The sequence below is a fragment of the Vigna unguiculata genome, chromosome 7 (genome assembly GCF_004118075.2).
Source record: "Vigna unguiculata cultivar IT97K-499-35 chromosome 7, ASM411807v1, whole genome shotgun sequence".
NCBI classification, from domain to species: Eukaryota; Viridiplantae; Streptophyta; class Magnoliopsida; order Fabales; family Fabaceae; genus Vigna; species Vigna unguiculata.
The window spans coordinates 11,699,734-11,720,498 of NC_040285.1; the positions used below are offsets into that span (position 1 = coordinate 11,699,734).

At 30.5% G+C, this 20,765-nt stretch overlaps 1 protein-coding gene across 1 annotated transcript; it reads right to left on the reverse strand.

The window, feature by feature from the left end:
* Positions 1–9,372: 9,372 nt before the first annotated feature.
* LOC114191164 lies at positions 9,373–13,504 on the reverse strand. The gene is made up of 3 exons (XM_028080345.1): positions 12,773–13,504; positions 12,498–12,681; positions 9,373–12,428 (listed from the first exon to the last, which is right to left on the reverse strand). The coding sequence occupies exons 1-3, from the start codon at positions 13,502–13,504 to the stop codon at positions 9,373–9,375; spliced, it is 3,972 nt and encodes a 1,323-aa protein (XP_027936146.1).
* Positions 13,505–20,765: the final 7,261 nt, after the last annotated feature.

The window sequence follows — 20,765 nt, forward strand, 5'->3', positions numbered from 1 at the left end:
AAGCAAGAACAGCAGCAACTAACCCCCCTCTCTATTTCGAGGACTCGCTTAAGCGAAGGTCTCTCGCCTGAGCGAGATGGGCTAGCTTGAGCGAGACCTTAATGTGCTCTCTGTTTGCAATCTCGCCTAGCCGAGAGCTGGTAGCTTGAGCGAAGGGTTCCTCTCGCTTGAGCGAGAGCTCCTTAGCCTGAGCGAGATTGACATAGTTAGTTGAATACTTATATGTTCTCAATAATTGGTTGGTTTATTGCTTTAAAAAGCTTAAGTATGATGCCTTGTATGTTCTATATGATATGATGGGACTGGAATAGATGAGCTTGGTATGAATAAAGTCATGAATCATGGTTGGTTGGTTGGTTATATATTTGCATGAGATTGCTATGCTTGATAAACTTGTGGTTGGTTGGAGAGACATGGTTGTGGTATGAGATAGATGTAATTCCATGAGTCTCTTGGTGAGATTTCATGGTGGTGTTGTAGTGTATATAATTAGGTAAGGATTCAAGTAAGGATTGTATCCTGAAACTCTAAAGAGTCAGTTAGTCTCACGTAGAGCGGACTGACTCAAGTGGTGAGAGTAGTAGGAGGCCCTAGTCTTTGGCAGGATAATGGCCTTAGATGTTTGAAGGCTAACTTTGTGCGTGGTAGGGTGAAACCCATTGGCAATGGCTCTACAGCAGTAGAGGCCACCACAAGCGCATGCATATAGTAAATCTGACATATTATATGTATCCGAATAAATTGAGTCTTAGAGTCTTGTTGATTGTTATCACATGCTTGGATGATTAATGTGTTCTTGATTTTAAATTGTGTGCTTAATTGTATGATAAAAAAGATCTTTTTACTCTAACTTACCCTCTTTGCTTGTGTTTGTCTTCTTGTGTGGTTTTCCTTTTTGTAATGATCACCAATTCCTTGGTGTGAGCAGATATGGGAACCCCTGGTGATCGCAATGATGATGGGAACATTAATGAGTTGAAGTTTGGCTCACTATTGAGCTCAAGTTTGAAGGACTTTTGTTGTTTTGTAATCTCTTGCTCTATGAGCAAGCTTTTGGGCAACTGCTGAACTTTTTTAATTTTGTTCATGGCATCATGGTGTGCCTAGTCTTTTTCTTCAAGTATATTTATGGATAATTGTAATGGTGGATACATATATACTTCATGGTGTTGCTCTTTTATATTATATTACATGCGATGTTTCATTTATAGGATTTATTCTCTATTAAATGGGATGTTACACCGACAATATGGTTATTTACATTGAAAAAGAAATAGCTGAAAATTTTAGTTTTGATTCAATTTTTGATGAGTTTACATGTACAAAGGAACAAAGGACAATCTTTTAGATATGTGCGATTTCGTTTTTAACTATCGTTATACTAAGTTATGTATTTATTTTTATTGTATTAGTGTCAATAATTAAATATATAAATTTTAAGTGTATTATTTTGACTCCTCCAATAATATTAGTCAAAGATTTACTATTAGTGAGAAGGATTATTATTTCAACCTATTTTCATATTGAGTCAACCTAAACCAGTCTATTTTCAAGTCAAAACAAACTATTTTGTAATTACATATAATTTTTTGTCATAAATAAATAATTTTTTTTAGTGGTAATTATTTAGTTCTAATAAAACTTTGATATAAATAATAATAATGGTATGAAATTGTATTTTAACAATTGGATAGGTTAAATTTATTGTTTATATAAAATTATTGACAATCATTCTATAACTTGATTTTTTTTTTATAAATTAAAAATGTTTAGAAGAAATTTAAAATTGCCCACAACATAAATAATTCAATACAATCAGCAGCAATTCAGTCACAATCAAATCAATATATCATAGGCCCTATTTGATCATTCAATCATTTCAATGCCAGAATTATTTTGAGGCTTCGTTGATAATTCACTTTTAATGCATTATTTATCATATTTGAATTTATATGAATCTAATTGAATAAATAAGAAAGCACATCAAACTGAACGTATAATCCATCAATCTATTAAATCATGAAAATTTTACTTTGTAATAAAATGCATGCATTTCATAAAAGTACCAATATACTATTATTTTCAAAACGCAATAGCACAACTTGCGTATTCGAAAAAGGAACAATTCAGATATGAATATTTTTGACATATTTAAACCAAACATGTATGCAGTGATACAAACCGTGAATAAAATATTAGAGAATGCATGCATTTTTAAGCGTGCGTGTAGCATATATTTTTGTGTGTGAAAAGACTGAAAGGATGGAAGGCACCTCGTGATATTTTCCTGTCACACTTTTCAGACTTTATTCTTTACTGTATATGTATTAATTCAATGTTTATTAGTTGGTAAACATAAAATTACACAAATAAATATAATTATCAAATATATGTTTTTAAATAAAAATATATTGTTATATGATTATAGTTTTAAACTTTTTTTTAATTTCAATTTTATATTTTATATCGTAATATATTTTTATATGTACCATACGATTTTTTATTTCTTTTTCATCAATTTAAAAATTTTATATTTTAGATTAAATTATTGTTATATTTAATTTCTTAATAATTTTATTGTTTGTAAATTTTCACATAAAATATGACATATATTTGATAGTCCAAATTATAATGATAAATCTTTTGCTTTAAACTTCGTAAAAAAAAACTAAAAATTAATTTAGTAAATACTAAAAGTAGTATAATAATTAGTTATGTCTTAAAATTAAAATATATAATTAGTCCGTCCATCTTAGTTTCATACACATAGGAACATCTTTTTTGTGAAATACAATCCTTCTCCCCATTTCAATTTTCGTTCTCCAATTTCTCATTCTCACTTCATCTTCCTTGTGATTAGAGGTAGAGGTTTCGATCATTGCAAACTCGTCTTTGAGTCTACCAAATTAATTTCTTCATTCAGGTAAGTGAAAATTTTCAACCTCCTTTGATGCCCACTGTGTTATTGTTTCACATTGTGAACTTTCTTGGATTTTATTCATTTTTGGGGTTTTGGTTTAAATTCTCTACTAATCAGTGGTTCCTTCCTTCGGTCAAATCGCCTGTACGTTGTCTCTAGGTTTAAGAAGAGTATTCGTGAGTCGAAGGGTTTTCAGGATTTCGTAAAGTTTTTTGGGGTTGTCTTTCAATGTAAGGGAAGCTAATGGTTGTGTCTTAGTATGTTTTTTTATTGAATTATGGAATTGTAGGTTTGTTCTTGTTTCAAGTTTGGGAATTTCGTTTTTAGTAAATTTAGGGATTTTTGTTAATTGGTAGTTTAATTCCATGTATTGATAAGAAAAACTTAGTTTTCAAAATGTTAATTGTTTACGGAAGGGATGTTTTTGTTCAAAGAATTTGTGGTTGTCTATTTTATGAGAAATATATATACATGTATTGAATTTGGTGGGTTATAGTGACATGTTGAAAGTGGATGCATGTGAGATTAAGTTGTGGGTCTTGGAGAAATATGGTTCTTGAGTTGAATGGAGATGGAACTATTTTATTTTGGCAGGTGATGTAGAATGTGGTACAAGGTTGGACTTTGGGGTTGTAACCATGTTTGATATTACTCAGCTAAGGTTTTGCTTTTACTCATTTATAGATTTGGTAAATGTAGAATTTAGGTAGTTTAGAATGTAATTGGAATGAGAGATATTGATTGTTGCAGTTGTTCAATTTCGTATCATCTGTAAACCACTTTGAAATGAGTTTGAGAAGATAAAAGTGCAAGATACCAAATTGTGCAGTGGAACAAGTTAAGATCTCACAAGCAAGAAGCATATGGTGTGGCGCTACCCATTTTCCTACACTGCACACTTTCTTAAAATGAAGGTTCCAACTTCATTAACCGTTGGACCGAGCTGAAAGTTTAACAACTGATCCTAGACACATAGTTCTTGACTTTGATTGGTCGGATCTTGAATCGGAAGTCTATAGTGAGAGAATTTTTTATCACAAGGTCTCTATAGTTTTGGTTGTTGACATCATTGACCTTTGTAACTTGTTTGGTGCATAAATTTCTCTATAGTTATTCAATTAGGTTGATTCTTTTTGCATTTGGTTCTTGATTCAATCATATTTAATTTGAATCTAAATATAAAATTTTGGAGCTTTACATAAGCTGCAATTTTATTTCTAAAACTCCAAATTGTTTGCATAACGTGTTGTTTTGTTAAGTTGGATTGGATAAAAATGATAAGAATTGGTTATTTTTCAAGAGAGACATATGTTGTATGGTTTCTAATATGTGTTTTGAAATGCCTGTGTGAGAATATAGGAGACTCCATGGGGAAATCCTATTTGATTTAATTAGTAGTGTGTTCATTGATATAAGGAGTCAGTACTAGAGGTTTATCCTGATACTCTAATGCTCATCTAAGACTCATGTAGAGTGGAATGAGTCATGTGGTGAGAGAGGCAGGAGGTCCTATCTTTAAGAACAACCCCAAGGTGATGGTTAAAGGGACTAACCTTATGTGTGGTGGGGTGAAACCCATTGACAATGACTTTACAAGTAGTAGAGGCCACACAAGTGTAAAAATCACCAAGAATTATACATCAATGTCTACATCCGAATAATTGAGTCTAGAGTGCCATCATGTGTGATGGGTTAGTTGATATTGCTTAGCTTGGTGTAATTGGTGCATTGTTCTTCAATTCTTTGAGTGTTATATATATATATATATATATATATATATATATATATATATATATATATATATATATATATATATATATATATATATATATATATATATACACACACATACACACACATGTATTTCTTTTACTTTTTGTAACTAGCTTAACCTTCTCCTTTATGTGCTCTGTTTTCCTTGTGGTGTTTTCTTTTTGTAATGATCACCAATCTTGGTGTGAGCAGATGAGAAAGCCCTTGGTGATCATCAAGATGGTGGAGATGCTGTCGTTTAGATTAGGCATGTTGAATATTACTCTTTTGTGCAATATTTTGAAAAAAAAAATTGTCTTTAGTGGTGTTTCTCTTGGTTTGTTTTACGCTCACGATACTTCTGTTGATTCTAGTATATTTTGGATGACTGTAATGGTTATTTCTAGTATGTTTTCTCGTTTTTTGCTTTATTATATTATATTTATGTGATTTTTTATTTATTAGAATTTTTTTACTAAATGGAATGTCACAATAATAATTAAGAAAATGAAAATAATATTATTAAGAAAATGTATTGAAAAGATTAATAAATAATAATATAATAAAATGATATAAATTATAAGCTAAACTTACAAACTAAAATAGTTTACAAGTCATAAAATATAAATTCGTAATTTGTGACATCCCATTTAAATATAATAAATTTACTAAATAAAGCATCACATAAATATAATATAAAAATAGAGCATAAGACAAAGAGTATAAAAAGATTCACTATTATAATCATCCACAAATATACTAGGAAAGAAAACTAAGGCACATCATGATGCCATGAACAAAACTTAAGAGCGACTATTTAAACTAGGAATTTGCTCACAGAGCAAAGAAGTACAAAGGCAAAAGTGCCCCAAAAGATGCTCCCTAAAGCATGATCCAACCCATGTATACTACACTGTAACATTTCCATCATCCTGATGACCACCGGGGGTTTTCACATCTGCTCACACCAAAGGTTTAGTGATCATAGCAAAAAGGAAGGGTAAGCTAGAGTAAAATATTTTTAACATGATATTGAGCAAGCAAATGTTAAAACAGGTTATAAATAGGCAAAGCAATAGGCACCCAAAACATGTGATAGCAAACAATCAGACTCTTTGACTCAATTATTCGGATTATGCGCATTATATAGAGTTCTAAAGGAAGTATGCACCTGTGTTGGTTTATAAACTCTGCAAAGTCTAAACACAAGCGGTTATCACCCAACCACACACAAGGTTAATCTCATTCTGTCTCAGGCTCAAACACCCCTCCCAAGACTAGGATCTCCTGCTACTTTCACCACATAATTCATTCTACTCTATATGAGTATAAACGATTATCAGAGTTCAAGATACCTTTCTTTATCTAGACATCTCCTATATCAAGGCATACACTAACCACACCATCACCAAGAGTTTCCCATGAAACTCTTTTACCAACAACATTCCACATGTCATCTCAAGCATTATAATCTCATGCCAATGCACAGCCAACCAACCAAGTCATATCTCATTTCATACCAACACATCAATTTCAATCTCATTACATCACATAAAACATACATGGTATAATACTTTAAGCTTTAAGGAGTAAATCAATCAATCATGGAAGCAACCAAATAATTCAAAACCAATCTGTTGTCAATCTCACTAAAGTTAAAGGATCTCGCCTCGGCGAGATTTCCAACAGATAGCACTAGAGCATCCACGAGTTGTCACTTAAGCTAAACCATCTCACTTAGGCGAGATTACTCTCGCTTAGGCGGAAGTCCTTCACTCAGGCAACAACTCGCAACAGAGTGCAGGGATGAGCTTTTGCTATTCTCGCTTAAGCGAGAGCTCCTCGCTTAGGCGAGAGCTCCTAGTTTGGGCAAAAAACCACTCGTTTAGGTGAGCACAACAGATCGCCATCTGCACTCACACATGCAAGGCCAGAAAATAGTACGAAACAAACATGAAATCAACTCCACAACACACAAACGCTTATCCAATACATTTTAAAACACAATTATTTTAAAAGTCTTTGATTTCTAACTTTCCTTACTTGGACAGATGGTAGCCAATCAACACAGACACCCAAAGAAGAGCACCACAACTCCAAAGACAAATTAAAGAGTTGTAAAGTACGAACATAAGGGAGAAAATAAGTCTATGAGGGCAAACCCAAGACAAAACCAAGACAACTAAGCGAGAATAGGAGAAAAGGAAAGGTTGAGCTTAACTTACATGGAGGAAGGACGTTCTACTAGCTCGGGGGAGAAACTTGCTCAAACCTTTGCAGAGTCTCTGTTGGAGAGGAAAAAAAAAAGAGAGAGTGCAAGGGAGTTGTCTTTGGAATGGGAGGCAAAAGGAAAAGTGAATGGGCAGCTGAGGTTTTTGGGGAAAGGAGGCTAACTATGGACCCTCTAATAAAGCCAGACCCAAACGTGTTAAGACAAAAAAAAAATGGGTCTTACATAATTAATGTAAACACTTTTTTGTTTTTTCTAATGAAATTTCTATTAATAATAAATGACGTTTAACATGAAGTTATTTAAAATAAACTTCAATTTCAACCAGGAAAATAAATATTTGAAATATTTTATAAAGAAAAATATTAAGAATTGAACCGAAGTTTTAAAATATACAATTAATGTTTAAATAAATTGTAAAAGTACACTTTTGAAAATACGTATTCTAAAATGTTTTTTTTCTTTCTAACAATTTAAGTGTGTCTCTTTTTTTAATTAAACTAATTTTATTATTAGTATTCAATATATGATTTCTTAGACTTAGAAATAGTGAACAAATTATCAATCACCAAACTTCTACAATTTTATTACAAGAATGTGGGTTTTTTTGTATCTTTTTATTTTTAAGACGAAATAAAAATAAATGTTGTAATACATTTAAAGATAAGTTAAACCAATATTACATAATATTTATATTATCCTTTAAAAGTATTTTAACCAATTTTCCTCTTTATATATAGAATTATATAATTTTCACAAAACTTTTAAAAGGAAAAGAGTGGAAACAATACGTAAATATTTATATTAATTTTGATCTTATCATTTTATCTTTATCAATATTTTCTTTCTTATGATATCATTTGTTCTCATAGTGCACAATCATCAAAGTTGATAAACAATTAAATACAAACAGGATATATTAGAGTAAAGAAACAACTTTTATATATATATATATATATATATATATATATATATATATATATATATATATATATATATATATATATATATATATATATATATATATATATATATACTAGCGAAAACACAGGCGCTGTCGCGCCTGTGTGTTCGCTTTTTTTTACGTATTTATACGTATAATATTAAGAATAATCGATTACAATTTATGATGGGTATAAGTAGATTGGTTGAAAAAGAAAACAGTAAATTACTAATTCATAAAATTATATATCAACTAATATTTAATACATTTGATCAAGATTTGGAGTTAATGAGTTATATGTGATGGAGTCAATGGTAGGTGTTTATAAATATACAAACTATTTTAGTAGGTGTTTATAAATATACATTCATTAAAAGAATGAAATATATATTTCATACATACATGATGCAGAAAAAAATAGTAAATGAAAGTATCATATATCGACATCCTTAAACATTTCTTTAATTGGGAGGCCAAATAAAGATTGATGTCTAGGATGTGTTTCAGCTTCCCTGCATTGTAAAAAAAGTAAATATTATTGCTAATATATATGCAAATAACAGAAATATTATGTAGCAATTGAATTATGTATAGATAATAAAAAAAACTTTATTTACCTTTGGAGCAGTCTTCTTAATTCTTTGTAGAAGACATGGTCCATAAGTTGTTGAGTTTTAAAGAACTAAAAAATATCATTGAATAATGTTATTTACTTATGAGTCATTAAATGTATATGTAATGGTATACAAATATTGAAGAAATAGTAATAACCTCATTGATGCATATATTTTGATAAACACAAAGATTGTTGTTGTAGCGAGTATGGATTGGTAATGATTTTTGTTGTTTCCTGGTAATGGAAAGAAGTTAAATAAAAAAGAATAAAGATTTTTTGTGGTATTATAGAAGAATAATGGAAGAAAGTATAATGGAAGAAAGTAAATAATTTTAAATGTGCATAATACCTGCATGTCTTTTGAGAAAGTAATTCTCGTTTGATTAGATTTGAAAGTTGTGTTTTATCAGTTATCACAGTGGATCCCCAACCAATAGAATAAATTTTCAAATGATGAATCTACAATTGAAGAACAATATATGTAAACACGATGCACAATAGAGTTGTATTGATATATGTAAACATGACATATTATAATTGAAATGAATTAATTTGATTACCTTGTTGTCTATTGGCTTAACCAATGAAAGTGAATATTCATCCTTCCAAGTGTTCCATTGGTTCATAAATTTTGCATTCTACAAAGAAAATGTCAACTATTGCAAGATTGGGAACTAAACTTTTAAAACTACACTTATCGCATATCACCTCTTGTGGTATAAATGTGTGGAAATGACTTACATGTAATTCTTCATTGAGGTGTAAGTTGTCCTTAGTTATTATCGTACCTGCCAGGTATAAAATAAATATGATGAATTTTATTTTCGTAGTTGTAAATATAAGTATAATTGGGTAGAATATGAAAATATAGTCATTTTAATGACATAAATGAAGTAAAAAACGAACAATACCTAGTTTTGAGATAACAAAATTTCCTTATAAACAACATTCTTGGTAAAAATGCCTTCTTGTCCTTCAAGGTGTCCTTCTTTAATAAGGATTTTTGTGGAAGTTTGAGAAACACCTCTTGATAAAGCAACATATAATTGACCATGGCTAAAAACATGTCGTGGAAGGTAAATTCCAACGGTAGGTATAGTTTGTCCTTGTGATTTATTTATGGTAATTGCAAAACTCAATCTCACAGGGAATTGTTTCCTAATAAGCACAAAAGGAAGACCTGCACTCTCTGTTGTTTTATGTTTAATTCTTGGTAAGAAAGCTCTTTTTCCTGCATGGTGACCTGTCAATATTTCAACATCCAGCATGTTCATATAGAACCCACGACATAATAATCTTGTCCCATTACATAACCCAGATTTAGGGTCTATGTTTCGCAACAACATTAACGGTGATCCTTTTTTAACCTTTAAGTTATGTGGTGGCAAACCTCCTGGACAAATAGTGTGTAAGTACTCATGTTGGTATAAATGATATGTGTCTCCTTCAACCTCATCAAATGACAACAAATTACGATCTTCTCCTGGAAATAGATCGATAATTATGTCATTAAGTTTTTCTACATCTTCATTTTTTGGAGTTAGTATGGCTCGTTCAGCCATATAAGATGCATCCCATGTATGAAATTGTAACTGAGGAAAAGTTTGGTATATGAGGTGTTGTATTGAGGTTTCTCCTTCCCATGATATTGCTAGTTGTTGGGGTATTTTAACCATGTCATCAACTTGTGTTGGTTCAATACCATCTCCAATGCGCATGAGATATTCAGCAAAATTGTGATCTTGTAATGATCTCATGTTTTGTTGTAAATGTAATATCTTTGTGTTACTCCATAAATGAGAGTTAATAATACAGGCAGAAATCATGTGTGCTTTTGTACCTTTTTGAACAACTGGCAGTACCTGACGAAAATCACCTCCTAATATGATCACTTTCCCCCCAAATGGAGCATCAGAATCTAGAATGTCCTTTAATGTTCGATCTAGTGCCTCCAAAACATATTTGTTAATCATGGGTGCTTCATCCCAAATAATTGCCTTTGCTATTTTTATTAGTTTTGCAAGATCTGATTGTTTACTTATAGAACAAAACGAACCGGCCTCGACATTGATAGGTATTTTAAATCGAGAATGTGCAGTTCTACCACCCGGTAATAATGTTGCTGCTATACCAGAGGAGGCTGTAGCTAAAATAATTTGACCGTTGCTCCTACAATGTGCAATTAAAGTACGATAAAGAAATGTTTTACCGGTTCCGCCTGGTCCATCCACAAAAAAGACTTGAATTTGATTACGGTTGATTACATCTAAAATGGTATTGAAGGCAATGAGTTGGTCATGATTCAATCTGTGTACATTGTCAACATCTTCAGTAGGTATCTGTATTGATAATTCTTCTTGTATAATTCTTGGTACTGAAGTAGTTGCCAATGCATCATAAGATAAAGGTGGCAAATCAAAATCCTTGATTGTTTTACCATGCTGAATTAAAAGGTCATTTAAATCCCTCAATAACATAGGAATCAAGTTCTCATTGACAGAAGTGTTGGTTGAAGTATAATCTTCTAGCATATAGGTGTGGAAGTGATTCCAAAGGCTTCTAACATCAGTTGGTTCACAAAAAAGTAATATGGTCACAAATAGTCTTCGTAAAGCATATGGCATTTGTAAAGTTGATGCTTCAACTAAGCATTCATGAATACTATTGTCACTTTCTAAAAAGCCCCATTTCTCAGCCGCCTTTTTGAATGTGTGACAATATGTTTCATTTGGTGATAATAGATATTCCCAACTGGTTGGTCCTCTTATGTGAGAAAGCAAAACCCGCAAGAAGAACTTATCTCCTTCAGAAGGAGATACAGTATACATTCGGCCGATAACTTTCTTGTTTGACCTTCTTGGATACCATTCCTTATGTCTATTATTCCAACAATAATGCTCTGGAATTTCCCGATACAAAAATGTTCTAGATTGGGGATCTCTTTGATTGAGTGCAAAAAATTGTGTGAGCATGGTTTTGGAGTTGTTATCATCATTCAACACGTCATTGATGTTTTGGTGCTTATAAAATCGCACTTGTTGTCGATTTGGTAAATGAATTTGCAATCTTTCAACAGCTGGATTCATTCGATAGATTGTAAATCTGAAGATTTTCCATAAAGCCTCGGGAGCACAAATCCATCTAGCATTGAGATATTGCTGGACTTCATCTATAATTGGTCCTCTATGAATCTCCATTGCTACTCGATCCGGTCCTTTGTAAACATACTTATACAAATATTTAATACTTTTGATGCTGCTGCAGACCTCAACATTTATATGACAGTCGTATTTTAAGAGTAACCAAGGATTATAAGGAACCACCCATCTATTGTCAACAGTCACATTTCTATTTATGGAAATTGGTTCATCAAAACGTCTTCTATATTGTGGATATGAATCATTACCTTGTCGTGTTTCTTCCAAGAAATCCTTGGGAAATCTCTTTTGGCATTGATTGCGCTTCATACATGGTGATCTAGGATTGAGAGTTCCGCAAGGACCATGTATCATGTGTTTCAACACAGCTTCATGCAATTGTGGTTCTTCTGCCTTATTTGGTATTTCTGCCCTCACAATGCTATCATAATCTTGTGGATCACGTAACTTATCATTATTATCTAAGATCAATAGCATATGTACATGCGGCAACCCACGTTTTTGAAATTCAGTAACATACATATAACTATTAACTTTTCCGAGGACTCCTTTATTAACAACATCTTCCTTCAATTGCTCAAATTTTGCTCGAAAGATTCTTGTGAGCAAGTCAGGGCGATCTTGTGGAGTTTGTTGATTTTGTAGTTCAGAAGAAATTTCACTCCAAGATGGATTGCATGTCATTGTAAGAAAAATATCAGGTTTTCCATTGTGAGCAACAATTGCCATACCATCTTGATATCGTTGTGTCAAGTCTCGACGACTACCAATAAATGACGATGGTAATATTGTCCTCTTTCCAACAGTATCTTCAAAGAAATGAAAGAGTGAATGATAATATAATTAGATGTAATAAATGTTGTTTTAAATATATTTACCTGCGTGAGTTTGTCCTTCATGCAAAGCATCCTGCAAACCTTGGTACACTTCAGCACGAATGTTGTTTTGATGATTACGAATCCATCGTAACCTTCCGGTCTCAATCTTAACGTAGTTATCTACAACATATTGTTGTAAAAGTCGTCCCGCTTGTAATATTACAGACTGATCATTTGGACGAATCTACATTAAATAATCACGTGTTTCTAAAATATGTTAGCCTTCTTAATATTACATAATTTAATGAAACTGGGATAATTATGATAGAAGTTACCTGAAGCATGAAACTATAATATTCTCGACAAGAGATACTTTGGCCATTATGATTTTTTGTGTTGGTGTCCCAGCCATATGTTCCAAATGGAAATAATAAAGGATATTGTAAAGGATCATAATATCCTACGGTTTCTTGTATGTTTATTAAATTTCCATCATGACCTACAACTTTAATATCTCGGCCACGTGCCATTGATTCTGTGTCTGCAGTAACAATAATAGCTGCTACTTGAGATGCAGTTGGAAGATTATACTGTGGTTGATTCGCAGGACGCTCTTTAATGAGTAAAGAACATATCTGAATATTTGGTTCTTGAGCAAGTTGTCGAAATACATGCACAAAAGGATTGCACCGGTGTAATATTTGTTGCAATTTATGAACAATAGTTTGATGAAGTTGAGGGTTTTCCAACATCCTATTTTGTAATTCATGTTCAGTGTCATAAATGTACAACTGCAAAAACCGGGGTCTGGACCCATCATTTGGATAAAATCCTCCTATCCTATGATAGATTGCACCTTGAGCACGAAAACTATATATACCACGACCATTTGCTACTATAGTTTCATCCATATGAACACCAAGAGAAGTGAATGAGAAGACATGATTGTAACTTCTTATATGTTGTCTAAAATGTCTACTTTCAGATGTTTGATCTGAAAATATTTGAAGAAGCTCATGTGGAGGAGGAACACGTGGAAGTAAGACTTTCCCACCAGAGCAACACATATCGCGCGATTCATGATAAAATAATCGTGCATGACAATGTGGACATGTAGTTGGTGTAGACAATTGAAATTTGAGCATCGGAACCGTATTTAAAAAATTTCTAGCACTATTATGTGTTCGGGGGAATCCATGTAGCATATCTACATTATTGTGATAAATTGGAGGAATAGTAAATAATGTAGTATTATAAATTCCAAAAGTATGAAAAGTGCATTCTTAAAGCACAACATGTATTAATTATGGTAGGAAAAAGATACAAATAAGGTTCAATGGTACCAAAATTAGTATTAACTATTGATGGAAATAATTTACTAACCATGTTGAAGGGCATTGACGTGTGTATTACTTTGTCCTGCTTCATTATGATTACATCCTTCCAATCTTTGTGTAGGAAAACCATAACCTGTGTGGTATTAAATCAATGAAAAAAAGTGCATAATAAAAAACCAATATCACTGTAATAAATAAAGAGAAAATTAAAAACCATGATAGTTGGTAATAAAGTATAATCATATCTTGATACATAGAGAAAAAAAAGGAAGTAATTGCGAAAATTAACGATACTTAAAGGTGTTTTATTTTTCAACATCGTAATAAATTATATCAAAATCATAATTACAAATCCTATAATAGTAAATAAATAGAATGAAAATATTTTTTGAAATGGTATGTAAACAACATAAATTAACTATTGATGAATAAAGTTGACTAACCATGTTCAGTGCCAGTAATGTGTGTATTACTTGGCCCTGCTTCATTATCATTACGACCTGGAAACCTGTCAGTAATGTGCGTATTACTTGGTCCTGCTTCATTATCATTACGTCTTGGAAACCTGTCAGTAATGTGCGTATTACTTGGTCCTGCTTCACTATGATTACGTCCTGGAAACCTTTGTGGGGCAAAACCATAACCTAATATTTAAAAAATAAGATAAATTGTATTTGAAGCAAATATATACTTTACAGGAAAGAACTAAAAAGAATGTAAGCATATTCGGAAGGATTTTCTCGGCTAATGACATACAGTAGTGATGAGGTGGGTTTAAACCTAAACAAAGAAGTTGTATTATACTTTTTTGTATAGGGTTAGATATAATTTTACATTTAAGCGTAAGTAAATGTAATTATCTATGAAGTATTTTTAAGATTGTTAGAATACATTATTGTTTATATATGTTTTTTACTGTTGTACATAATACAAATATAGTGTACTAACCACAATCTATGTTACTGACAGGTGAAGTACTTGACAATGCTTCATATACATTATATTCTTCAAACCTTTGCGGTGCATGAGGAGAACCTGTTATGTGAAAGCATGAAGCATAATAAATATAAATATGTAAATATTTCATAAAATGGTAAGTAAATAACATGGATTAAATATTGATGAATAAAATTGACTGACCATGTAGGGTTTCAGTAATATGTGTATTACTTGGTTCTTCGTCATTATCATTACGTCCTGCAAACCTTTGTGGGACCAAACCATAACCTAATATTTAGAAGCTAAGTTAAATTTTATTTAAATCGAATATATAGTTTACATACAATAGTGATGAGGAAAAATGTGATGTTACCTGCATTAGTTACGGACCGAGCCATTTGTCGAATAGATGTCATTCTCAATCGGGGAGCTCTGTTTGGCATTTGGACAATGTTGGTTGTGTTTTCAGGATTATTTTTCCTTCTTTTAGACTGTTCAATAAGTCTTTGTTGGGGGGTCATTCTACGTCTTCTATTTGCAGCATTTATTCTCCATCTTTGTCTTTGTTGTTCTGATGTTGATTTGTTAGAAGGAATATTTTCCATTTAGGTATGTTGTCTATTTAAACAATAAATAATAAATAATAAATCCAAAATTAATATAAATTTAAAAATGTATTACTTGGAAGAAAGTAATGAATGAAAAGAAGGACAATGAAAGTAGTGCATAATATGTACAACAAATAAAACTAAAAGAAGATAATGATATAGGAAGAAATACCTAAATGTGTGAGTAGAAAGACTACAAAATTTGATTTGATGTAACAATGAAGAGCAGCAATGCAAATGATGACAGGCTAGTTAGCAAGTTACTGAAGAAAAAAAAAATTCATAATTAAAAAAAGTAATTTGTCAGTTTTAAAATAACACAGAATGTAAAAAAGTTGCTAATTTCTAAAAAAAATTGCTTAGTATTAGTATATTTTATGTTTTGTTTGGACATAAGGCTAGGGACATAGAGATTTGTACAATAATAAGAAGAAAATTACATCTTAAATTTCATATTAATACATGATTATACTGTTATAATTTATTACTTTAACACTAATCTTATTATAATATTTATTTTATATATTTATTATATTATAATATAACTCACTTATTTATAATAATATAATAAAAAATATTTATTTTATAAAATATTATTGTAAAAATAATTGTTAAAAATTAAACCGTTAGTTTATATATATGGACCAACAGATAAATTAAATATTTAAATAAATATTATTAATATCATAATAATTCTTAAATATTAAATTATCAATTAATATAATTACAAACGGCAAATAATTATAATAAAAATATTAAAAAAATCATTATTAATGGATTATACTTTTAACTGGATTTGGTCACATCTAAATTATAAATGAATCAGGTTAAATCTAAATTTCATCTTCTTTTTTTTTTTATGAATCAAATTCAGATAAGTCGAATCAGTCCAATGGTTGAAAAAACTCTACTGTTACTTATAGTAGCATCTTCTTGATAGAGTAAATAGTTTGTTGGATATGGTTTAAATATACATAAAGGTGAGAATTTTAACCGAAGGAACAAATATTTAATAATGGAAAATCCACAATAAAGAACCACGAACATCGATTTGCATCTCATCATAACTATTTAAATTCACATGCCTAAACATTATTATGCATTGAATAGATTTAAAGATTTTGCAATTGTTATAAAATGTAGGCTGAATTAAAATGTAGGCTGAACTAATGGATATAAAATGTAGGCTGAATTAAAAAGTTTATAAAATATGTTTTAATTAGAACATTAAGATGTATACTGGCTAAATATAAATAAATCTAACATTAGTGCCTTAAGTTTTTTTGTTTCCAACCGTATTAAAATTGTTCAAGCATCTATTTTTAAAAATATTAAGTTTAATTGATTTCTATAAATAATCAAACTTAAAAACTGATGAATACTATACTCTTCGGTATTCTCTGTCACAAAATTGAACTTTAAAACACAGGCTGAATTATGCGCCTGTGTGTATTTTGAACTTTTTAATTCAGCCTACATTTTATATACATTTTGCAATTTTCTGTTATTTTACAGTTTTCGCTCATCTTCTATCTCCATAACGAAAAACTTTACACTGTTCCTTTGCACAGTGCTTGATAATTTAAGAATTAATTAACCTTCAGATTTCAAAGTTAAAATAATTTAATCTATATATAAACTACAGCTTTTGTTTAGAAAATTATCTTATAGTGGCCACGGTACTTTTTAAAATAAATTAGAATACATTGCGTTAATTTAATTTGAAAACAGATATGAAATATATTACAATGTTCCAGATATGAAGTATCCTTAAGTTGGCTTTGAATCTGGCATGTTTTGGAGGTTCCGAAAGTAAGTGTTTTTGTTGTTCCTTTGTTCATTCATCTCCTTTTCAGGTTCGTTACTTTGTTTCATGAATTTAATTTAACGTTTTGATGCGTCGTTGTGCAGAAGTGATAGTCAAACTTACTGAGTTTTGCGGTTCGTTCGTGATCTTGAAGTGTCAATTACCCAAGGGAGACTTGGAGACCCTGATTTCCATCACCAACGAAGAAGATGTCGCCAACATCTATAACATAAATGAAAAAAGGAAATTGGACAATTACCCAAAGCGAATAATCATAAATGAAAAGGAACAATGGAAAATACCGTTATTGTTTTCTCCAATGAAGTCCAATGAAAATAAATAACATCGACAAAGTGAGTGTGAAAACAAAGACAATAAGCAACGCAAAACAACTTCACGAAAGGAATAGAAATGATGTGGTTGCAGAGAAAAACAAACTTTAAAATAACGGTTACTTTTGAAACAATTTTAAAAATAATAAATAATTTATTATATTATTAAAAAGGGTAAAATAGGAATTAAAGAAAGTGGACACAGAAAGGGGAATCCCCTTTATATATTGTTATAGATGTTTTAATTAGAACATTAAGATGTATACTGGCTAAATATAAATAAATCTAACATTAGTGCCTTAAGTTTTTTTGTTTCCAACCGTATTAAAATTGTTCAAGCATCTATTTTTAAAAATATTAAGTTTAATTGATTTCTATAAATAATCAAACTTAAAAACTGATGAATACTATAGTCTTCGGTATTCTCTGTCACAAAATTGAACTTTAAAACACAGGCTGAATTATGCGCCTGTGTGTATTTTGAACTTTTTAATTCAGCCTACATTTTATATACATTTTGCAATTTTCTGTTATTTTACAGTTTTCGCTCATCTTCTATCTCCATAACGAAAAACTTTACACTGTTCCTTTGCACAGTGCTTGATAATTTAAGAATTAATTAACCTTCAGATTTCAAAGTTAAAATAATTTAATCTATATATAAACTACAGCTTTTGTTTAGAAAATTATCTTATAGTGGCCACGGTACTTTTTAAAATAAATTAGAATACATTGCGTTAATTTAATTTGAAAACAGATATGAAATATATTACAATGTTCCAGATATGAAGTATCCTTAAGTTGGCTTTGAATCTGGCATGTTTTGGAGGTTCCGAAAGTAAGTGTTTTTGTTGTTCCTTTGTTCATTCATCTCCTTTTCAGGTTCGTTACTTTGTTTCATGAATTTAATTTAACGTTTTGATGCGTCGTTGTGCAGAAGTGATAGTCAAACTTACTGAGTTTTGCGGTTCGTTCGTGATCTTGAAGTGTCAATTACCCAAGGGAGACTTGGAGACCCTGATTTCCATCACCAACGAAGAAGATGTCGCCAACATCTATAACATAAATGAAAAAAGGAAATTGGACAATTACCCAAAGCGAATAATCATAAATGAAAAGGAACAATGGAAAATACCGTTATTGTTTTCTCCAATGAAGTCCAATGAAAATAAATAACATCGACAAAGTGAGTGTGAAAACAAAGACAATAAGCAACGCAAAACAACTTCACGAAAGGAATAGAAATGATGTGGTTGCAGAGAAAAACAAACTTTAAAATAACGGTTACTTTTGAAACAATTTTAAAAATAATAAATAATTTATTATATTATTAAAAAGGGTAAAATAGGAATTAAAGAAAGTGGACACAGAAAGGGGAATCCCCTTTATATATTGTTATAGATATATATATAAATATAATGTTTTTCGTCAATGAAATTTTATTTTATTTTAAAAGTGGTCTCTGGATGAAATTTGATTACTGTTTGGTCACTGCACTGTCAAAGTCATTATTTTTTATTTCTATTTCTGGACTGGGTTAAAAACAATCCTGCATGACAAACGATGTCCCACATCATTAGCAAATATCTTGACACATGTGCTGACACATCTTCAACACGTGTTTTATTAATTAAATTTTGTTTGTTGAACATTAGTTTGTGTTTTGTGTTTATGGCTTTTAATTTTATTTTATTTTTGAAAATGATTCAATATGAAACACATGTTTAAAGGCCCTAATTTTTTCCGTGGTAAAATTGTTGGCTATAAGTAGAGCTGTAAAAATGGGTAACCCGGTCCGACCCGACTCGACCCACCACGGGTTGATGATTTACTGAGTCAACCCAACCCAATTCACTTTTTAGCGAGCCAAAAAAATTCGAACCCCGCTCGGCCCACCACGGGTTAGCGGGTTAAACGGGTTAGCTAACGAGTTCACTTAATTAAAAAAATACTATTTTTTATTTTTTTTTCAGTCAAAACTAAATTGTAATTCTAATTAAATTTTAAATAATCTTTTAATACAATTCAAATACAAATCAAAATAAAAAAAATACAAATATTTATGGTTTGGATAAAAAAACAACCTAACCCAAATGTAAAGCCCAACTTAATAAAAATAAATAAAAAACATTTGTGTGACCCTTTTATCTACGGGTTGGTGAGCCAACACAGCTCACCACGGGTTCAACCCGGATGAGTCGAATTCTAAATGAGTCGGGTAAAAAATTAACCTGTATTAAAATTTGTAAAAAAATTTCAACCCAACCCGGCCCGAACCCATGATGAACTGGGTTAACTCGCGGGTTCCAACCCATTTTAACAGCTCTAGCCATAAGTGACTCGGAATCGTGATGACCACCATTATGCAGCGAACAAGTGAACTAAAATCGCGAGTATTCTAGTTGCAACGACGGGGGTTTCATGTTATTTGATTGAATTATGGATATTATGTTAGTGTTAGTTTGAGCGAAACTAAGTTTGAAGAATTTAGGTCTTGAATTCAAGTTTTCTTATATGAAAAAATCTTGAAGAATAGATTATTGGTAGACATGAGAATGGTAGGTGCATGATTAACTATCTCATATAAAAATTTATATTTATATTCGATGATTATAAAATTTATATCTCATTCACAATAATGCAGATTTTTAATTCTTTTATGCATTTAAATTAATATAGAAAAAACATATTTTTTAAATTATAGTATATTTTATATATTTGACACTTAAAATTTTGTAAGTTATTTTTGCATACCAAATATTTTCTAAAAATATGTCGTTGTTAATCCTCATTTTCATCGTGTATGGGTATACCCATTCTAATCCTTTAGTGTTTTGAATATTAGTATTTTTTTTTTTATAAAAAATTAAAGTTACAGCAAAGGAAACATATAAAAGCCGAAAGAACACAACATTACAAGGGTTTATAGGTTGAACACTTGAAATTGATAGCATAAAATATTTTAATTTGAAAAATTTTAAAAATAATCAAATAAAAATTAAAAAAGGAGAAATTATAAAATGTGTGCGTTAAAAACTATTTGATTAAATGGAATTGATGTTTATATTTTGTGATATATATATATATATATATATATATATATATATATATATATATATATATATATATATATATATATATATATATATATATATAACATTGTTTCAACAAAGCTACACAGAAAGAAAAAAATATTGTATAATCAAAGATTGTGATAACAGAGGATAACAAAAGAAAGAGATGAGGACTTTCCAAATGAAATGAAACTAATGGCACAGAGAACAATGAATATATGTTTTTTAGGT